Source organism: Stegostoma tigrinum, chromosome 38 (assembly GCF_030684315.1).
Source record: "Stegostoma tigrinum isolate sSteTig4 chromosome 38, sSteTig4.hap1, whole genome shotgun sequence".
In the NCBI taxonomy this organism is placed as follows: domain Eukaryota; kingdom Metazoa; phylum Chordata; class Chondrichthyes; order Orectolobiformes; family Stegostomatidae; genus Stegostoma; species Stegostoma tigrinum.
In genome coordinates, this window is record NC_081391.1 from 19,234,225 (window position 1) to 19,257,254 (window position 23,030).

At 39.4% G+C, this 23,030-nt stretch overlaps 1 protein-coding gene across 3 annotated transcripts in view; it reads left to right on the forward strand.

Annotated features, from left to right (window-relative positions):
- LOC125447274 (kinesin-like protein KIF18B) overlaps positions 1 to 23,030 on the forward strand; it is a 72,265-nt gene that overhangs the window by 7,208 nt on the left and 42,027 nt on the right. For all 3 annotated transcript variants that reach the window (XM_048521572.2, XM_048521573.2, XM_048521574.2), the window contains exons 3-8: positions 4,664 to 4,821; positions 8,682 to 8,786; positions 13,824 to 13,934; positions 16,124 to 16,321; positions 17,051 to 17,227; positions 19,632 to 19,706. In XM_048521572.2, the coding sequence (XP_048377529.1) occupies positions 4,664 to 4,821; positions 8,682 to 8,786; positions 13,824 to 13,934; positions 16,124 to 16,321; positions 17,051 to 17,227; positions 19,632 to 19,706 (824 nt within the window). The remainder of the gene's footprint in view (positions 1 to 4,663; positions 4,822 to 8,681; positions 8,787 to 13,823; positions 13,935 to 16,123; positions 16,322 to 17,050; positions 17,228 to 19,631; positions 19,707 to 23,030) is intronic.

Below are 23,030 nucleotides of genomic sequence, written 5' to 3' on the forward strand. Positions count from 1 at the left end.
TCCTAAGTAGCCAGAAAGGCTAGAATTGTACATCAGGGAATTTAACAGAATAGAAAGGCCTTCAGAAAACAAAAATGCCTTTAAAATTGACCTCAAACTAAATCTGGTTAATGTTGCTTAAATTTACCAATGACTTGTGTTAATATAGCCTGTCAATGATCAACAGCATAAATATGTTTACAATTAACGCTGGAATGTTGAACTGTAATCATTGTTAACCCTTTACAGGGTTGCCTGTTTTATACTTGCAATCACAAACCACAATGTTATTCATCCACTGTTGTAAGTACACAGACAGTACACAGCCAGTCACTTGAATATTTTTGAGCTTCTGCTATGTGGTATCTCATTTCTAAGTAGATTTAAGTTCATTCTTACTAGATACTATAATTCCCATCCACAATGGCTTAGTGGATGTAATTTGTTGAAGATTTATAGAATAGTTATCCATTATTTGTGGTTAGGTTCAAAAAGTTTGAACTTGAAAATATTAGTCAGAATGGTTACTTGTGGCTCACATTCTTGAGGCACTAGTGACAAATAATCACTAGTGCATTCTTTCTCCATTTCTTGAGGTATCATCCACATTGTGGAGTTCACGTGTAGACTGTAGAAGAGAGTTGTTCTGAGCATAAGTGCAAGGTTTAGGGTTAATTAGTTCAAATTGTACGATTTGGTCTTTCCAGAAATGGTACAATTTGTATTGATCATGTTGACCAGATATATGTGCCTTGATAAAATGTGGAGCTGGGGAAGCACAGCAGGTCAGACGGCATCAGAAGAGCAGGAATGTTGACGTTTCGGATCTGGACGTTGGAAGGTTTAAGACCTGATGAAACCTAATCGACTTTCCTGGCCCTCTGAAGCTGTCTGATCTGCTGCTCTTCTCCAGCTCCACATTTTATCAGCTCTGACCTCCAGCATCTGCAGTCACTAATAACTCCTATATGTGTCTTGATGTTGGTTGTCTATTAATCTCTTTATTGTAACTCCTTATTGACTGCAGAGAAGTGTGGTTGATGTTTGGGACTCCCTTCCAGAAGTAGCATTGGTGCTGAATCAGTTGTTAATTTTAAATTTCAGATAGATAAAATTTTACTAAGCAAAGGTATTAAGGGACATGGGCCAAAGCCGGTTGGGCCACAGATCAGCCACAATATTAGATTTCCTACAGTGTGGAAACAGGCCCTTCAGCCCAACAAGTCCACACCGCCCCTTGCTGCATCCCACCCAGACCCATTCCCCTATAGCCCACCCTGATCACTATGGGCAATTTAGCATGGCCAATCCACCTAGCCTGCACATCTTTGGACTGTGGGAGGAAACCCATGCAGACACGGGGAGAATGTGCAAACTCCACACAGACAGTCGCCCGAGGCTGGAATCGAACCTGGGTCCCTGGCGCTGTGAGGCTGCAGTGCTAACCACTGAGCCACCGTGCCGCCCTCTTGTTGAATAGTGGAACCAGCTTGAAGGGTTGAATGGCCCGCTCCTATTCCTATGTTCTTAAGTTGACCTTTTGTGGAATATATTCAGAACCAGATGTTATGCTGGTCTTGCATTAGTTGAATATTTAAGAATTTCATGGTGTAATTTTATGAGTATATTGGGATTAGATGTAATAGTGTAGGTCAGTGAACCATGCTCTTTCCTCTGATTCAGAATGTTTTGAGCCTCACTGTCATATCTATGCTGACATTCAATGCAGTACTGAGATAGTGGAGCACCGCTGTCATTCAGATAAGATGTTTGAAGCCCTCCAAAGTGGATCCAAAAGAACCAAACCTTTATTTGTAGGATAAAAGGCAGTTCTCTCTAGTGCACTGGTCAATATTTATTTATCACCCAGCAAATATATAGCCATTTGGTCTAAAAGCTCATCTTGGAATTTATGCTTGATTTGTTCTCCCCCCTAGCCTTCCTCCATTTAACAATCAGCAGACCTCTTTATTCCATTCAGACTCATCTACTAACCTAGCTTTATTTATTTACTGCACTGTTATTTGTGTGATCTTGCTGGGTGCAAATTGTCTGTTACATATGTTGTATTTGTTCGTGGAATATAGACATTGTTGGCCAATATTTATTGCCCATCACTGATTACCCTGGAGAAGATGGTGGTGAGCTGCTGTAGTGCTTGGAATGTAGGGACACCCAAGGTGAAATTAGTGAGGGAGTTCTAGGATTTTGGAACCAGTGACAATGAAGGAACAGTGACTATATTTCCAAGTCAGGAAGTTGTGTGGCTTGGATGTTAAATTTCAGGTGATCTTCCCACACATCTGCAGCTCTTGTCCATCTAACAGGTAGAGGTATTGAATTTAGAATTTCCTGTTGAGAAGCCTTAGTGAGTTACTGCAATGCATCTTGTAAATGGTGTACACTGTTGCCACTGCATTGGTAGTGGAGGGAATGAAAGTTACATGTGATGGAGGAGGTGCCAATCAGGTGGGATGCTTTGTTGTTCTTTGTTCTCCACTTCTGATATCATGGAGGAGTGAATATCATTGATAAAATGGCTACAGATGGCCACGGCTAGGATATGACCCTGAGAAACTCCTGCAAGAATCACCTTCAGAAAGGGCGATCATTCACCACCACTCTGGAATTTAGCTTTTTGTCCATGCATTGAGATCAGGAGCTGAGTGGTTCTGGTGGAATCTAAACTGAGCATCACGGAACAGGTTATTCCATTGTAAGTGTCACTTGATAACAATGTCATTGACCCCTTCCATTGCTTTGCTGAGGATCAAATGTAGACTGATGAAGTCGTAATTGGCTTGGTTGTATTTGTCTGTCTTTTCGTGTACAGGACATACCTGATTAATTTTCCAAATTATCGGGTTGGAGCTGTAATATAAGAGCTTAATTAGGACGCACAGCTACTTCTGGAACATACGTTTTCAGAACTGTTGCCAAGGTGTTTTCAGGGCCCATACCTTTGAAGTATCCAGCTGGTTCAACCATCTTTTGCTATCAGGCTGATTGAAGTAGCTGAGGATTGGCACCTACGATGCTGATGAGCTTTGGAGGAGACAGGACCTCATTCCACAGCAACTATGTGGTGGTCATTGCCACTGATAATGTAATGGACAAATACATTGGCAGCAGGTAAGTTGGTGAAACTGAGCCCAAATGTGTGTTTGTTCCGTTATCGCCTAAAGCATCACCTGTGTGGCAGCCATGTCCTTTACAACTCAGCCTGCTTGGTTATAAATGTTAATACTGTTTCAATGTGAGCTGGTGCAATTACTTGACAGGTCGGATTGCAAACAGGGAATGTATGAAGGATCATATTTTTTATTTGTTTTGGTTTTAGTGAAGCAGTCTCCTGGTGAAACGTAAGTATTCAGTGTTACAGAGTTTGCCTTAATCTAAAAATGGAAGTCTATTGTACAAACAAAGAAAAAAATAGAATGATCCAAACCATTTATTCATAATAAAAGTTCAAAAATTTTAAATACTCAGTACAAGTAAAATCCCATTAATCCCAAAACTCCTTTATAAATTGAAAAGAAACAAAATAGCTTTTGTACAGTACTCAAAACACCAATGGTATAGCACCGAAAACACCACTTGTATAATATTCATAGCAGCATTCCTGTACCTAAAACCTTGGTAGGTTTAAGTCACTTGTGACTTCAACTTTCAGACTGGAACTGCAGGTGGCTTCTTCCTGGAGCTATCATACATCAGAGCTTCGGTGTACTCAGTTTTAAATAACCTCTCAGGGTCTTATCCTAATTTAACTAGTCTGGAACTAGCACTGACTCATCACTTTAGGGTAATCTAGTTCACTATATGTCCTTCTCTTCTCAGAAGCACTTTTCTACATGACCATCCTATTCAAGGGCCTTGATAGGACTGCTGCACTCAAAGTCAAAAGTCAGACTAAAAGTTTTCCTGTTTCAGCTATGTGTATTTCTCCTAGGCTTCAACAAGTTAAATAACTAACAAATTTAACAAACCATGAATCTTCATTGTTTACCATGCTGGGTTGTGAACAATCCAAATTTAACACAAATCTATTACTAATGCACAAAACCCATTCACTCTAAAGCCAGACCTCAAGACTATTCTAAAAGTAAATAATAATGGCTACAGAAATACTTGGAATGTAATAATAAACTGAAGAGACTCAGAGATCCCACTGGTCACATGTACATATGTATATGTTTAAAAAATATATAAATCTCTCGGTTTACATTACAATACAAACGACTCTTGATGATGGACAATTAAGTTCCCCCATCGAGATTACCTTCTGTGCCCTTGCCATCCTCCAAGTGATATTGAGTATCAAGGAGTACTAATTCATCAGCCTGAGGTGGGAGTGGTGGATGTTCAGTAGATGGTAATCAGGTGATTTCCTTGTCCATGTTTGACCTGATGTCATGAGACTACATGTGGTCCAGCATCAATGCTGAGGACCAAAGGATAGTGCAGTGTTCAATGTACACTACGGTGCCGCCACCTCAGAAGAGTCTGCCAAGTATAAAGTGAAGATGAAAGATCCTCATTTGGCAGAGCTATTATTACTTTTCATCTCGTTACTTTTTCCTGTTTATATGGGAGCATTTATAGGAGATGAAGGATCATTTGGTTGTTGATGAGGGGTTTCCACTGAGAAAATTTCTAATATATTGTGCATTTTATTTTCCAGTCTTTGCTTATGGTGCAACAGGATCTGGGAAGACTCACACAATGTTGGGTAGTGTTGATCAGCCTGGAGTGATGTATCACACGATGGTGGAACTGTATGAGAGAATCGAACAGATGAAAGATGAGAAAATTTGTGAAGTTGCTGTTTCATATTTGGAGGTGAGGAGACAGTGATATTATTTTTCAGGAAATTTCACGTGAGAACTTTATGTATAGTGTTTCTGAATCCTATTTAACATTGCTTTCCTTTTTACGTGGATCAACATTTTACAACAATTTATATTTATATCTTACTTTTAACGTAAGTGCCCCAGAGAGCTGTACAGAAGCAATATTAAACAAAACCACAAAAGGAAATATTGGGTTAGCTGCCTAAAGCTTAGACTTTAAGGGGCCTCTTAAAGAGGGAATGCAACGTTCTAGAAGGGAAATCCAGAGCTTCCAGCCTAATCATCTGCAAGCATGGTCACCCATGGTGGGGAATTATAGTTTCAACTTAAAGATCTTCAGCTGTCCTACCAGCAAAAAGTTGCTTAATAAAATATTGTAAATTTCTCCAAAATGTAACTCTGTGTGGTGGTGAAGTCACAATGGAGTGTAATCAGCTATTGATTCACTGTACTCCCAACTCAAACTAACGAGTGCATGCCTGGTATTTGAAAGGAGTAAATGTGTGTGAAGGGACTATAAATTATGGTGGCTACGAGAAGAAGCTGGTTGCTGGTAGGTTTATTACTGGTTCAAGTCGATTACTGAAAAAGGAAAGAGCACTGGTTAAGACTGATGACAAGGGATAATTCCTAGTAAAGTCAGGTTAAATGTTCAGCAGAGGTTATGGATGTTTGCAAGGGTGGGTCATTTGTGCTTGAAACTGGCCATTTCTTTCCTGTAGTCTTTGGGCTTTTCTTGGTCCACACATTTTTGTTTTATGTTTTGACCTTCAGGCCAGAACTGAACATTGATTCCTATCAAAACTCAGTTTCTATAAATAAAAATTCCATTTGGTTCAGGCAACAGATATCAATTATTTTTATTTTCCCGATGGTATGAGGCATAATGGATTAACTGTCCAGCAATTTGTTTCTACCTCGTAATCAAACTAAATGTTCTAAACTAATGGTTGCATCACAGTGGTTGCACGGTTCCACTCAAATTGAAGCACTAACAATTCGGAGAACATTGTCTGTTGCCGTAGACTGTGATGTCAACTGTTGCCTGAACATCTGAGCCAAATGGAATCAATTAAAACTTCCAGCTGTGTTTCTTTTCAGATGGATATCTGAAAATAACAAAAAAAAAATCTTATTATTGGGATGCAGGTGATGATCAGAAACCATTCAAGTTTTGTGCTGTCAGGTCTTCTGGACTTCTGTAGGAGATTGCTGACTTGGAAGGCCTTTTGAGTATTCATGTAGCCCCAAGATTGTTATCCATCAAAGTTTCACACAGTAGCCCATTCAAATTGCGTCTCACAAATGGGGTTGTAGGAGGATGAGTTGTATGGAATTCAGCAGTGCTCTATAAGTATAATGTCCAACATAACAATTTTGCAGTTGAATGCTTGCAGACCACTGATATAACTCAGAATGTGTATGAAATAATAACCTTTTATGTCAGAATTTAGTGTTTGTCTTTGCACAATTACAATGTGTTGGGTGAATGTCATCAAGTTTGAAATGCTGTGAACTATTAATTTTTTTTAACATGTAATACTACTTCTATAAATTCTGGAGAATAGCTACCAGAGAAATATGGAATTTTAAATGCAGGGAGCTAACTTGGTAGGGAATGATTTGAAGAAACTAAAAGCTTTCTAAATTGATCTTGTGTAATATTAACCAGATATTCCACTTGGATTCATATAGTATAGAGCTGGTTAACGTTTACCTGTGTAATGCCTTAAGCAGTGTTGCCATTTGTATTTATCATTAAGAAACATTAACAACGTTCTTTCATTGTCAGAGTAATCAGAAACTTTGCAGCCCATTTGAAATTACATTGCTGTATTGCTGTGAGAGAGGAAGTGAAACAAGATGTGCAGTGTTTAGCCATATTTTGTGAGACTAATTTGCTTCAGTTTCTGAGATTAGCCAGCTATTACTAAATAATAATATTTCTAAATATTAAAGTAGTGTGTGTAATTTTGTGACATAATGGCATATTTGTTTAGACCTTTTGCCTTTGGGCATTTACAATTTACAATCACGTCAATTGGCACTGCTCTAGCTCTGGACAAAAATATAATCATCTTTCAAAGTGGAGAGAAAATTGGAGCAAACTTGGGAAGGGATAAGTAGAAACTGGAGAAATGGAGACTTTGAGTCCTTCATATCAGAACAGAAACAGCAGAGCTGGAATTAAGTCAAACTCAATGGAGATAGTCAAGGAAGTAAATACAATGCTTAACAGCTGAGCAAGCCCAGTGAACTTGTATCTTGCAATCCTTGATGTTTGACTCTTGTTCTTGACTTTGTTCTGAGATTTAAATGAATCCAGCTCTTGTATTCCAGTGCGTTGTGGCTAGGCGCTGAGTCCATGTTTTCTTATCTGACTTGGAACTAATTTATGCAGCACTTTTAATGTAGTAAAATGTTCCAAAAGCACTTCGTAAAGCCAATAACATTTTCAGCCTCTTGAGCCCCCTCCTCCATCTTAGCTCATTTCTGATTACTTCATTGTGCTTGTCTTCAGTAATTGTAACTTCCCCCGAGAAGAAGAAAGTGGGAAGTAGTGATATGTATTCACATTCATAATGGAATCCCTACAGTGTGGAAACCGGCCTTTCAGCCCAAAAAGTCCACGCCGACTCTGAAGAGCATCTCACCCAGACTAAGGCCCCTACCCTATTCCTGTAACCCTGCATTTCCCACAGCTAAACCACCTAACCTACACATCCCTGGATACTATGGGCAATTTAGCATGGCCCATCCACCTAACCTGCACATGTACGGAATGTGGGAGGAAACCGGAGCACCCAGAGGAAACCCACACAGAGACAGGGAGAATGCGCTAACTCCAATAGCTAGTCACCTGGGTCTGGAATTGAACCTGGGTCCCTGGCACTGTGAGGCAGCAGAGGTAACCACTGGACCACTGTGCCGCCCCAGAGGTTTTAGGATACAATTCATACGAGACTGGCAGAGAGCAGGAGAAGACCATTCAGACCTTCTCACATGTGTCACCTCAGTTGTGTAAACTTGGCTAGTGTATCATCATGGGATACTTATTTCAGATACGTGAAGCTATGGGAAGCAGAAAGCTGATCAAAATGCAGTGGGTAGAATAGGGCTGTTACCAAGGAACACTGCTCGTTGGGGGGCAAGTGGACATGACACGCACTTGCAGCAAATTGGATCTCTCGAATGAACAGAGGATGGTTTTGATTCATTGAGCCTTATCTGTGGAAAATACCTTCAATTCTCTGCAGGCAAGCAGCCCATCCAAGTTCCTGGGCTCCCAGGGAGCAGGCCATACCACTCCACACCATAAAGTTTATGTTCCAGTGTTCGATCCTCAAGCACTCTAGGGGGTACCAAAGAGTGATCTCCCACACAATTTCATCATATCAAATCTTTATACAACGCAAGTTCATTGGTTCATGGCTGCACATCTTCACTCTCAGTCAAATGTGTTTGTGCACTTCGTGACATTGTTATCTTAGATCCAGATTAAAATTGTCTAGTGAAAGGAATCCTAAATATATCAGACTGCACAGTAAAGCCGTTTTGTTGAAAAGACCTTTGGAGATGAGAAGTGCAGTTTCTTTTCTCCACGTTTTTTGATGCCCTCTGAAAGGGCAACTGTGTCAATATGGTCATTGAGAATTGTGCTGGTTTGGTATGTCACTCAGTAAGAAATATTGATTGACAGTCTGGGCAATAAATGTTACTGGGGCAATCATCGTCACAGGCAAGCTGTGTACTCTTCTGTCTTGACATTGCTCTAATGTTAAGAATCAATATAATTTGTTAGCAGTTGTAAAAGATGCTCATGTTTTACACCAATTAATGCGTTGCCAGGTGTACAATGAACAGATTCAAGATCTGCTTGATCCTAAAGGCTCACTAGCTGTAAGAGAAGATCCTCAGAAAGGAACAGTTGTTCAGAGACTAAGCTTTCATCAGGTAGGAGTCACAGTAATGTTTATACATACCCTGATTTTTTTAATAATAATTTCATTACATTACTGTTGTTATCAATGTAGGTATTAAGAAGCCATATTTGACATTTACAAATAAATAAGGAAAATTATTATTTATGGCAGGGTCAGTCTTAAAGTGGAAAGAATAGTTTCTTGCATGCAAAGTTTAACCGTATTCAATAACCGTTACAAGATTGTGCCTTACATGGTGAAATATTGAATGTTTTTACATTTTTAGAGGATTATAAAATTCACGAGTGTGAACTATTTTGGTCCAAAGGCCTCTTTCTATGCGGCACATACTTATTTATATATTGCAAGTATTTGAATGTGGGAAGCAGGAGTCTGACCTCCATAATCATGAAGTGCTTTGAGAGACTGCTCGTGGCCCATTATCAACTCCAGCCTCCCAGCCCATCTCAATCCCCTACAATTTACCTACCGACGTAACAGGTCCACAGAGAATGGCATATCCTTAGCCCTGCACTCATCCCTGAAATATCTGGACATCAATGACATCTATGTCAGACTCCTGCTCGTTGACTACAGCTTCGTCTTCACCATTAACCCCTCCAGACTGATGTCAAAACTCCATGACCTTAGTCTTGGCTCCACCCTATGCAACTGGATCTTCCGCTTTCTGACCCACAGGCCGCAGTCAGTGAAGGCAGGTAACTGCACCTCCTCCACAACAACTCTCAACACTGGAAACCACCCCCTCGTTGACTTCAGAGAGAAAGGAGGAGAGCATGCCCCCATCTACATCAACAGATCTGAGGTTGAGAGGATGGAAAGCATCAAGTTCCTCAGAGTGATGATAATTGGCAACCTGTCTTGGACTTCCCATATAGATGCAACAGTCAAGAAGGCACAAGAACACCTCTTCTTCCTTAGGCAGCTCAGGAAATTTGGCATTCATAAAGTCTGTCGCCAACTTCTACAGATGCATCATTGAAAGCATACTGTCTGGGAGCATAACGGCCTCATATGGCAACTGCTCTGCCAAGAACTGTAAAAAACTTACAGAAGATGGTGTGCACAGCCCAGACCATCATGGAAGCAAACCTTCCCATCCATGGACTCCACTTACATGGCTCGCTGCTGCGGAAAGGCTGCCAATAGAACAGAACAGAATCCCTACAGTGCGGAAACAGGCCCTATGGCCCAACAAGCCCACACCGACCCTCGGAGAATCCCACACAGACCCGTCCCGCTACACCTATATTTCAGAGATGAGTGCAGGGCTAAGGATATGGCATTCTCTGTGGACCTGTTACTGTCAGATGTAACCCACCTAATCTACACACCCCTGAAGACTATGGGCAATTTAGCATGGCCACTCGACCGAACGTGCACATCTCCTGGGCTGTGGAGGAAACCGGAGAACCAGGAGGAAACCCATGCAGCCACTGGGAGAATGTGCAAACTCCACACAGACAGCCGTCCGAGGGTGGAATAGAACCCGGGTCCCTGGCGCTGTGAGGCTGCAGTGCTAACCACCGAGCCACCGTGCCGCCCCAAAGACCCTTCACACTGCCATCAGGCAGAAGATACAGAAGCCAGAACGCATGCTCACGCAGGTTCAGGAAAGGCTTCAGACTAATGAATGGACTCTCTAGCCTTAAATAATGCTGACCTTGCTGATGTTAATCTTGCCAATAGCACACGCCCTGTGCAATGTAACTCGTATGCCTGTACTGCTCTTAAACAAGCTTTTTCACTATATTTCGATACACATGACATTAAATAAATAAATCAGTCAACCACGCTGTCTGTCAAGGTGTTGGTCCTTAGAATTTCTGTACATAGAGAATTAGGGAGAGAATTTGTAGTATAGTTTAAGGAGCATGCAGGCTGCCCAGAGCATTGGATGAATCAAAGCAGGAGGTGGCAATGACCAATATTCAGGAGCAAAAGAGAATTATGGTAGTGTTTGGACTAAGGCAGGAATAGTCTCTGCTGCAGCGGTGGGAAAAAATGATGTTTTAGATGAGTGGGGTGTTAAGCTTGGTGTTTATGTAAATTGGCCCCATCTGACTATTAATTGAATAAGCTTGCTGGCATTAAATAAGATTGAACCAAATGCTTGTTACAGTAGAACCCACTTCAGCAAGATACAGTTATTCCAGATTGGTTTTTAATACTTCTGACAGGAACATGGTGAAAGGATGTTAATTGCTTAGTAGGTTCCAGAGCGAATGCCAACAAGTTCCTTTTGCAGTAAAGATTGAATAATAAGTTCAGATGTTGATAAGTACATCATTGCTTTGGATGCGTGTTCAGAAAACTGATAGGCTAAGGGTCATAAGTGCCCAGTGAAGTTACATTCAATGACCTAAGGGTTACAAGCTAAATTTGATGACTTCAGTGAATTGTAAAAGTCACAAATGTGACCATATATGGAAAATGAAGTTAATATCCAAAGGGCGAAAAAACTCTTGATATTTGTCACTTCGGGATATTTCGAGACAGCATCCAAACCTTGCTGGCTGTTCCAAGCACGTGAGTCTGTAGTCAATTATTTAATTACTGTTTGTCTTAGATGAGAGTTGAGAGTCATGTTAACTGTCTATTAATTACTTGTAGATTGTCTTTAGATTTAACCAAAATTTTGATTTAACTGATGTCCAATGAGTTAATTTGAACCTCGAGCCTGACATACTTTAAGAGATTGTGTTTTATGTCATTGACTTGATTTGAAGCAAGCATTGACCTAGATATTTTCACACTTTCCTCATCCTCAAGCCTCTACTTGAGTTAAAGGATGTATGACAGTGTCCTACATTACCTCGATTTTGAAGGCATTACATAGCAGAATTTTATAAAACCCTAACAGGATGCTAAGATTTCAAGCAATCCACTTTATTCTAAGACCTTATCTGGAGAATGTAGTGGAATGGAGTTTTCGCTAGACAGAACTGCTGTGGCCTACCCAATATTTTAAGTGAAGGAAATCAAGGCTGACCAAAGACAGAGTGAAACACACTGGAAACTCAAAAGTATTGGAATAGTAGAGAGATTGGACTGGGTGTTATCAGTGTACTTGTGAAGTTGACCCCATGACTTTAGGTGATGCCACAATGGCAGCAGAGAAAGGGGAGGAGACCAAATATTGATTCTCGATGGTCTCAGTAGGTGTTGGTACAGGGGTAAGAAGAGAATTTATTGCCAGAGATGCGATGGCCACAATCAAAGGGATAAGCCTGGAACCAAGTAAGAGAGGTCCAACTGAGCTGGACAGTTGTGGAAAAACATTGATCAGCTGCACCAAAGGCTGCAGCAGTTGAAGATAAATCTCCCGTATGGACAGCCTCAGACAGTGTCATTTTGTTTTTTTGTTTCAGTTTGAATCATTCAGAACTGTTGCAAGAATAGGACTTGATTGGAGAAATTTAATTATGGAGTTGCAGGAACGGGTGGCGTGAATTTGTCAGTGATGAGACTTTCAAATACTTTTCAGCCATAAAGGAGGTAAATGTGAGTTTTTTTTAAGTGGAGGAAGGTTGCAAGTAAATTTTAGAAAGATGGAAGAGAGTAGCTAAGGCAAGGGAATTCTTTAAACACCAGCTGGCTTGGGGATCAAGAAAGAAAATTGAGTAATTGCCCTGAGTGAGAATTAGAATAAAATTTGCAGAAGGTGGGCCTTGTCCTTAAGTTGTGTTTGGTGAAGGCATGATTGGAAATGGTATGCAAACTACAGGATGTAAACAAAATATTATCCAGTTTAACAATAAGCAACACCAGGAGAAGTAGACAGCTCGCTTTCTGAAATGAAATGAACGGTATCAATAGTGATTTAGTTGATAGCATTCTTGACTCATTCAAAGGGTTCAAGATCTACCCTAAGGCTTGAGCACAAAACCAAGACTTGCACTTTATTGCAGTACTAATGGAATGCTGTGTTGTGAGAAGTATTACCTTTTGGAAACAATGTTAAGCTGAGGCTCATTTACCTGCTTGGACACGTAAAAGATAATTACCACCATTTCGAACAAAGGCAGGGAAGCTATCTTTGGTGTCCTAACTAATATTTATCCCTCAATTAAGACTGCAAAAGCAGATGATCTATTCATTAAGACACTAACTGTTTGTGGGAGATCAGTCTGAACTTATTGACCACCGTGTTTCCCACCTGACAACATTAACTGCATTTCAAAAAGGTAAATACTCTGCTATAAAGCGCTTTGAGACAAAAGATGCGCTATAAATGCAAATCCCATCTTACTAGTGAGAAAATGGAAGGGGAGGAGAGGCAAAATGTCCAACATTTCTACAGAGTTGTGTTTTGATGTTGTAAACTAGTATATTGCTGGTACATTCACTGTTTATTAATATCTATTCCTGAGGCATGAAAGGCTAGCAGCTTTACACTAAAATACTTCCCCATAGAATAGTCATTCCCTTAAAGTGTACCAGTGTTTTTTGAGAGAGGAGGTAGAATATTCTACATGACCCAGTAATGTTAAGCCTGAGCAGCTTGATAGTTATGCACCTGCTGAATGTATGAACAAGTAATGACATATTAAAAATCACACTTGCTCACAGATACATTTTCATGTGAACTCAAGAATATTTGCAATATTTACAACTGCTGTTAATCCAGGATCTCTGTAACCAATGCAATGTCTGGTTGGAATCTTACATCTCAAGAATACCCTAAGGACTTTATCTGCTTTTCTGATAACCGCTTTCTTCTTGAGGACACTTGTCCCTTTTTAACTTTCTATACTTGTGTGTGTAGGTGTGCGCCTGAATGCTTGAAGTTGTGTCCATTATTTTTCTCCAGGTTAGCAAAAAAGAAAATTGGTTTTGCGTTCACTCAGTAACACCAACTGTGTTTTAGTGGGTGTGAGATGGAGCCGCATGCTAAAGAAAATTAAAATATTTTGTTGTGGCCGACTGAGGCGGTGAGCTGATTCACATAATCTCACTTGGCTGTATCACACTTCACAAAAATAAATTTAATTTACTGAATTGGAAAATTATCTTTTTATAGACTGTTTGTTTTCTGTTCTTACAGCCCAAATCTGCTAAAGAGCTTTTAGAGATGTTGGCAAATGGAAACCTGAACAGGACACAACATCCAACCGATGCAAACGCCACATCTTCACGATCCCATGCTGTCTTTCAGGTGAAATAAATTGTCAGAACTAAAACCATTCATTTCTTAAAACATTTCTAACTTGCATGTCAATAGGATCTTTGAGAATTTATAGGAGTACATACACAAATCCTTGGCTTACCTCAGACTGACTGTAATTTATTCCTATTTATTTTAGCATCAGCGTTCGCACTGCCTGGGTTGCTTGCCCAATAACATACATTGTGATTGCTGTTGTTATGACTGGACCAATAAGGCCCCAACTAAAATTTTGTTCTATAGATCGTGTGTTGTTTTCTTAGGCAGGGTAGATGCTGGTCAAATGTTTGTCCTGGTTGATTAGCCTAGGTCCTGATACAAGGGATACCGCTTCGTCCCAAGATGAGAAATTATTTCAGTTGAAAGGATATAAACCTTTGACATTCTCTAACACTAAGGGTGTTGAAGCTCAGTCTTTAATTATGCTTAAGGTAGAGATTGATAGATTTCCGATTACCAGTGTTCTATGTATGCCTATAATGCCTCGATGAGGTGGTCTCTTGCTGAGCAGAAATACATGTTGCAGATTTAGTTTCAATGATAACACTAAAATTTGTCAATCAAAAGAAATTAAGATAAAAAAGAATAGACCAAACTATTTCCATACAATACACATTTTGTTTAAACACATAATCCCATTAATTCCAAAAATCTTTACAGTACTCAAAAACATCCTTTGTGCAGTACTCCCATAAGAAAATCTCTTTCCCTGATACTTCAATTTCAGCTTCCTGTATGAAAATCAGATTGCCTTTTCCTGAAACTATAGTACTCCAAAGTTAAATGTTCTCAGCTTCAAATAGCCTCTTCAGGGTTCTATCCAAACATTTATGATCTGGGACTATCACTAAATTCTTTACGATAAGATAATCTATTTTTACAATATTTTCCCATTTTCTGGAGGACAGTATTGACGTTCATTCAAAGACTTCTGCAGAATTGCTTCACAGACGAGACAAAAAAGCACTTTCTCCCCAAGCTATGTGAGTTTCCCCTTCAGCTATAAAGGAAGTGCAGTTGTTTACTTTGCTCAGTCCTAAATCCTCTTAAAGCAAATAAAAACCCATTATTTCTTGCGTCCTCTTCTCAACTTAGTTTCCTACCTGTAATAATAGAAAGTGCTAGAGAAATTCAGCAGTTGGGGCAACATCTGTGGAGAGAGAAACAGCATCAATATTTCTATTCAGTCTTCTGACCTTCTACCTGTCCTTGCACAATTGTGTGCATTGTCTTTAAGATTAATACTACCTATAACTTTTTCAGCTGTAATTTTCAGAAGGTTGGTCCTCCCATTGAGTTTATCAATTCTGCTTGGAATATATTCATTCTGTGTATTCTGAAATATTCCCTTAAATTTCTATTAATCTTTAAATTGATCCTCATGATTGCCATTTTCAAAGTTTTTAAAATACAATTTTTGGACACAGTCCTCTCCTCAAACTGAATATTTAATCATGTTCTAATCACTGTTTCCTCGGGGTGCCTTTGTTATGAATTCATTAATCAATCCTATGTCCTTGCACAGACCTATTAGGTCTGGTGTAGCCTGCTCTTTGCTTGACCCCAGAATGTGCTGTTCTAAGCAACTTAACAAAAACATTCTATGAATTTCTCTGGATTGCACTTGTTCTTCTGATTTTTCTAGTCTATATGTAGATTGTAATCCCCCATGACCCTTCTGACAAGCTCGCATTATTCTTCCTTTATACTCCATGCTACTTTATAGTTATTATCGGGGGCTTGTACACCACGTTCACAAGAGACTTCTAGCCTTTATCGTTTCTTGACTGTACCCAAAACACTGCTAAATTCTGGTTTCCTGAACTTAGTATAGCACAATAAAGAGAGATGACTATGATTGATTATTAGAGCCATCCTCCCCCTGTTCCTAGGTATCTGTCACTCCTAATTGTCCTGTACCCTTCAATATTCAAGCTCAAATGGTCATGCCAGGAGCTGGGGAATATCATATGACACCTTAAGAGCAAAGAAAATTTCATTATAAACAGAATGTAAGGCTACACTAAAATAAAAGCTTAGTATTAATAATCATTTGACTTTTAATAAATTACTTTGTGGATTACAGGTCTAAGGGCTGATGATGTTCATCATAATTGCCAGACTGGGTATGTGAATAATTTTTATATTTTGTGAGCCTTCCTTTATTTTTCTTCATGTAGGTCTATGTGAAGCAACAAGATCGAATTGCCAGCATCAGCAAGAATTTGCGGATTGCTAAGATGTGCTTGATTGATCTTGCTGGATCAGAACGTGCCAATGCAACAAAGGCTCAAGGAGCACGGTTTAGGGAGGGGGCAAACATAAACCGCTCCCTGCTTGCATTAGGAAATGTAATTAACTCACTGGCAGACAACAAGGTACAGCAGGTCATTTCTTCTAATGGCAAGAGCCAGTTTTCATGAAATTAGATTTTGGTGAATTCTTTTGGAACACAGGTGCAACATAAATTATTGAAATTATTTTGAAAAATATAGTATTTACACCTTTAGATGGCTTTATAACAAAAATTACATAGCATTTGCCACCTCCACTCAGAACTCATTAATTTTTTTTCTTGAAGACTGCTCTTATGGGTGATGACAGAATTATACTGAATATTGGCCTTCATTGTTTAGAAAGTAAAATTGCACTAGCAGGTTTATTAATTGTCTAGTTGAATAAATAAGGACATCCCAGCAGGATATAGTTTGGTTTAACATTTCTACACTGTCCGTTTAACTGTCTTTCTAGACACTCAACAAAGATTATCATATTCCCACAGACGGAAAAGGTTAGCCTATTGCTGCACCTTTTAGCATGCGGTGGAAATGCAGATATCTGGGAACAGACCACTTGCATTGTTTTAGCTATGGATGGTACAAATATATGTTCCAATACTGAATTGTCAGACATGGTCCTTGAATGTAACAGGCCTACAGAGGGAAGGCATCCTGCCCAGCTGCATTAATTCTTCAAAAAGGACGCTGTTTGTGTGCAGAATTCTTCACTGTTAATGACGTGCAGGATATTGTATGGATTTCTTTGTAGAAGTATTCAGTATGAAATTTCAATGAATGTTATTCTTCTTCCTTTCTCAATATAATCAGGCTAAAAGGGCCCATATTCCTTATCGAGATAGTAAGCTGACCCGCCTCCTTAAGGACTCATTGGGGGGAAACTGCCGTACTGTGATGATTGCTACCATTAGCCCTTCAGCCATCAGTTATGAAGATACATACAATACCCTAAAGTATGCAAACCGTGCGAAGGATATCAAATCCTCAGTAAGTTTATTCACGTTTATCTTGTATGTAATCTCATAATTTTGTAAAATGTGCAATTGCACATTATTATTTTGTTTTATCTACTTTTTATGGATCCTTAAATTATTGTATTTATAAAAAAAAAGCACCAACATCTGCCTCTCTATGATAAAGAACTATAAAAGTTTCCAAATGATGCTTTCATCCTGGCACCAAGCCCAGCACAGACCAAGGACAAGAAGTGAGCTTCTTGTGGACAAATGGAATTCAATGCAGATAAATGTGAGGTTATTCACTTTGGGAAGAATAATAGGAAGGCAGAATACTGGGTCAATTGAAAGATTCTTGGCAGTGTGGATGTGCAGAGGAATCTTGGTGTCCATGTACATAGATGCCTGAAAGTTGCCACCCAGGTTGATAGTGCTGTTAAAAAGGCTTACGGTGTGTTAGGTTTTATTGGTAGAAGGATTGAGTTCCGGAGCCGTGATGTCATGCTGCAACTGTACAAAACGCTAGTGCGGCCTCACTTGGAATATTGCGTGCAGTTCTGGTCGCCCCATAACAGGAAGGATGTGGAAGCATTGGGAAAGGTGCAGAGGAGATTTACCAGGATGTTGCCTGGTCTGGAGCGCAGGCCCTATGAAGAAAGGCTGAGGGACTTGGGTCTGTTCTCATTGGAGAGAAGGCGGCTAAGAGGGGATTTAATAGACACATATAAGATGATCAGAGGATTTGATAGGGTGGAAAGTGAGAGTCTTTTTCCGAGGATGATGTCGTCGGCTTGTACAAGGGGGCATAGCTACAAATTGAGGGGTGATAGATTTAAGACTGATGTCAGAGGCAGGTTCTTTACTCAGAGTGGTAAGGGCATGGAACGCCCTGCCTGCCGTTGTAGTTAACTCGGCTACATTAGGGGCATTTAAACAGTCCTTGGATAAGCAGATGAATGATGATGGGATAGTGTTGGGGAATGGGCTTAGATTAGTTCACAGGTCGGCGCAACATCGAGGGCTGAAGTGCCCATTCTGCGCTGTATTGTTCTATGTTCTAAGACACTGGAATGGGATGGTATTCCCGATATTCGATGCAGCAGGATAATATTTGTGGTAACCACAAATCAGTTTTAAGGTTCTGCTCAGTGGAGCAGCTCAGTATAAAGTGGGAGCTGCTCCCATCTCACACTGTAGCCTTTTGTCTAAGACTTATGCAGGCCACTGTTTAAAGTATAATTGTTCTAAAGGAGTTAACGTTCATGTTACATTGGCTCTACCCATGTTATGGATGCCACACACAATCTCTGGATGGAGATGAGTTTACCTCGAGCTTTCAGAGGGAGCAAGTGTGTCTGTACCAAGATGCTGATAATTATGCCTGACTGAACGTAGTTGTACATTTTGGTATCATGCGATTGTGACCTAAGAATTGATACTCTGTAGTGGTGTGTCCTCCACCACTAATCAATCAATAAGCTTAAGACAAAGCAAAGACAAAGAAAAATTAATGCAGAAAACTAGCCCAAAATCTCTAACCTAGTTTCACATATTGATTGAGGTGTCAAGTACTAGAAAATACCAGGAATGGTCACCTGAGAAAATGCCACCTACCAATTTGTTGAATTCTGAGAGTTTGCTTTAAAAGTGGATCAAAGCAAATTTGAAACAAAAATTGAGGCACCAAATTCCTTGCGGGTTTTTTTGTGTTAAATCTGGTGAATGAGTATTAGGGAATGGGAACTATGCAGGTGTAGTTGAGACATGCTTTTTTTAAAAGTCAGAGTTGAACTTCATTGTAAAGCTTAACTGCTGACCTGAGGCATACTCAATGCTCTTTGGGTGCTTAAGAGATAAAAAAAGATGCTGGCTTTAGCGTTATGATCCATTTGCTTTACTCAAATGCAAAGCAGATAAGCCATTCCTTATTTTGACGGCACTGGTTTATAATGAACTGAATAAGTGAAATTTTTTAATCTTATGGAAGACTGGAATTTTTACTCTCATTTTGGGGATTTTGATCATATTCTTTCAACTGCCCATTTTCCATGAGAACTGCAAGCCAACAGCTTTGCTTGGATTAGTACCCAACCTGCTGTCAAAAGTTTACTGAAAGGTAGGTATAAACGCCGAAACAGGGTTAGTTGCTTAGAATCTGAAAGAGAAAAGAAGCTCAGCGTTTCAGGTAAGTCTAATTCAAAAGCTTCAGTTGTTAGTTAGTACGCTTGCAACACTCCCCACGGCTTTATTCTAAATAAATAACTTTAAAATAATGATTTTAAAAAACCCAAGTATTTAAAATAAAGATAAAAGACCCAGGTACTGACTTAAGACTTCTCTGCTGAATTTACCGATTTTCTCAATATAAGTCACCAGTTTTAGGAGGGGTAATCAATTATTAGTGTACACTGATTTCCTTTTTGTTCCTTTTACAGCTGAAGAGTAATGTTGTGAGCCTGGACTGTCATATAAGTAAATATGCAGCCATATGTGAGGAACTACGGAAAGAGGCAAGTGTTTCAGTCATGTTATTTGTGTGGTCTAATTTTTATTATGATTGGAATAGTTCTGCATAGGCTCTGAATCCGTGAATAGTTCCCTTATGTTGTAACAGTCTTTCCTTCAAAGGTACTTTGGCTATAAAGTGCCTTCGGTGAACCTAGGGCCTTGAAGGGTACTAAATGAAGTCAAATTATTTCAATTAAATTGTTCCATATTGATGCTTCTCTCTCCAGGCCCAGCTCTTTGAGCCTCTCAATGCAATTAAAGTATTTTAAATGGTGCATTAAGATTGTGGTCCTTCTCTGCACCCTTTCCAATGCCTTAATATTACCCACCACGTAAGGAGACCAAACTAGAGACAACTTGAGGCCTAACCAAGATCTTGTACAAAAAAGAAAAGCAAATTCCTCCAAAACATTACTCTGTAAGTTAGAATTGTGCAAGATAGCATTGTAATCTGCTTCAGTAAACTAAGAATTAGCTGTGTAAGTGTTAATGGATTCAAGATTCTGCTTAGGTTCAGATATTATTATTAGGATTCATTATCTTGAGAGCTTACAAGTTAGCTATTTGATGAACAATCTGCAGGTTTTCAAATAATGGATGTTGCTGAACTGCTCAAGCCTCAAATGTGTTGTGTGAATGGGTCTATATAGATGGATAAAGTTGGGTATTGTTCAGGTGGATCTATCTAATACTGAATAGAAATGTGTATGTCATGGAACAGAGGAAGAGCAGTCTTGAAAGGAAAAAGATTGGGCTACTGTAGTCCATAACACTCTGAAAGTTCATGGTCAGTGCCATGGAAGTATATTCAAAACAAACAAAGGATTTGTTGTGTTCACAGGATGAATCACCACAAAACAAATTGTTCCATTTTTTGTATAGAATTTGATACTGTATGATGTAACTGTGTGTATAATTTTCCATTCACCAGTGGACTTCAGCTTCTCACTTCACTTAGTTTCTTCTACCCTCTCCTTTGCGTTCCAGTACTCTGTCCAAGTTAGCATTTCTCAGCATGAGGCCATTTCTCAAAAACTACTTTTTCATTCTTGCTAATTCATTAAGTATTTCAAATGCAGTCATTTACTAACAATGCCTTCTGTGATTTTGTTGATGTGAGATATTTAGACTCAAACAAAAATAAAAAATTAGTATTCATTAGTATATCCTCAATAATCATCAGCCCTCCGGAATTCATGTCCTCAGAGTTCAGGTTTACTTGGCTCCCAGTTAACTGGGAGTTCCTTTATTGACAGATTTAAAAACTGTTTGTTCCAGTTTGCAGCCTCCCTCCCTGTTACTTTTTGCAGCTACTTGTTTCTCTCCTGACCACCACCTTCCAGCCTCTTTCAGTATTCGCCTCACCTTTGCAGTCAGTCATCCCTCTTGCCTTTATAACCACTCCACCTCGAATCCTGCGCTACTCACACTGAAAAGCTCACACCTCCAGACCACCCCAAGCATGAGCCTAACCCTTTAGATCTTTAGTGTTCTCCCAAGCCTCAACCAGTCTCACCTAGCTCTCTCCAGCCAGGTGAATGATTTAACTTGTATACTGCTCCTTCATAGTATCTTTCCCTCCACCATTTGCTACTGATTGTCCCACCATCACTTGTGAACCTGATGGTAGGCACCATGGGAAGGGTTGTGACTGATGGCTCGGAGGGGGACTGGATGACAGATACCATTGTTGGGAGGGTGTTGAATGGCCTGGGATGGGATTTTAAAGTATTATTTCAGTGCAGATGTTAATTTCACTTGAATGTTTTTGTAGCTCTGTTAATTTACCTTTAATGTTAAAAAAAAAAGTTTTTATTGCCTGCTGTTCTCTCCCTACTTTACAGGAAGCCTGCTGTAAAGAAAGGGGCATTCCCTAGCGTAAGCTTGCTTTAACTTTCTTTTCATCAGTCTTTTCTCCTCCGCCATGTGATTCTTCCCTGTCTGCTGTGAAGATGTGTTCATCCCTCTGCTGACACATCTGTTCTTCTCCTCATTGGCAGCTGGGCATTTCCACTGCTGTTTCCCACATAGAAAGGTCTTGGTTCAGATTTATGTATTTGTACACTTCAGATATCTGTGATTTTTCTTAGTGTATCTTGTAATATGTTTATGGTGAATAATTCTGACCATCCTGGCATAGGATGTGAAGGATTTATAGTACTGCATCCTGACTGTTCGAACACAGGCTATAATGAATTTATCGTGCTCTTTTCTAGTTGTCCTGCAACAGAAACTAATTGATTTACACTGTAGGGCTCTAACTTTCTTAGTACAAGCTGCAAAGCACATTACGTACACAGATCCTATGTTGGAGCTATTGTGTTTAGGCTGTATATCCTGGCTTTCTTGGAGAAAAATATTGCTTAAGCTTGTGACAGGCTTTTGTGAATATCTCAATTGTTTCTATGACAGGCCTTTGTGAATGTCTCAATTGTTTCTATGTACTTATCTGAGAAAAGCTATATAAAAACCTGTTCCATTTAACCTTTTGTCCAGAAAGAGGTATAGATTGAATTGATGGTAGTAGTTTTTTCCCTAAGATGGGCAATTTCAATACTATGGGACACATCCTTAAAGTAAAGGAGGGAGGTTTTAAAAAGACACGAGGCACTTTTTTAACACAGATGGTGGTTCGCATGTGGAATGAGCTTTCTGATGAAGTGGAGGATGTGGATGCAATTAGAATGTTTAAAAGTCATTTGGATGGATATATGAATAGGAAAGGTTTGGAGGGATATGGGCCATGAGTAAGCAGGTTGGACTCGTTTAGTTTGGGATTATGTTTGGCATGGACTATTTTCGCGCTGTATGTCGCAATGACTATGAATAGGTATAATTAACGTCCAGGCTTTAGGACTCTTCTGAGCGAGGTGTGTTTTCTGTCTCCTGTTAAAGGGATTTTATCATTTTGCTGGTTAACTACACAACACTTAAATATTGCAGATTAAATGTAATTGTCCTATAGAGCTTGTAAACTATAATAAAATATCTGCTCTTTAATTATTATGTGCATTCAGTCCGAATTATTGATTCCTTTTTATGGAACTTGTAACATATAACTTGACTAGAAATTGTTATTGCATTTATTGTGCACTAATTAACAATGGATACATCTAGAAATTTTGTACAAAATTAAGTTTTTTAAAAATTGCTTGTGATAAGTTATTTTTAAAATTGTAAACCTTTTAAGTTAGCACTGTCTTTTGTTGCTAACTGCTGGAATGGTGCTGATTTGCTGTCTCATGTTCTACACAGGCAACAGAAAAAAAACACTTTACAATCTGCAAGATTGGGCCTCAGTGGGACTGCCTTTACCAGATAAATGG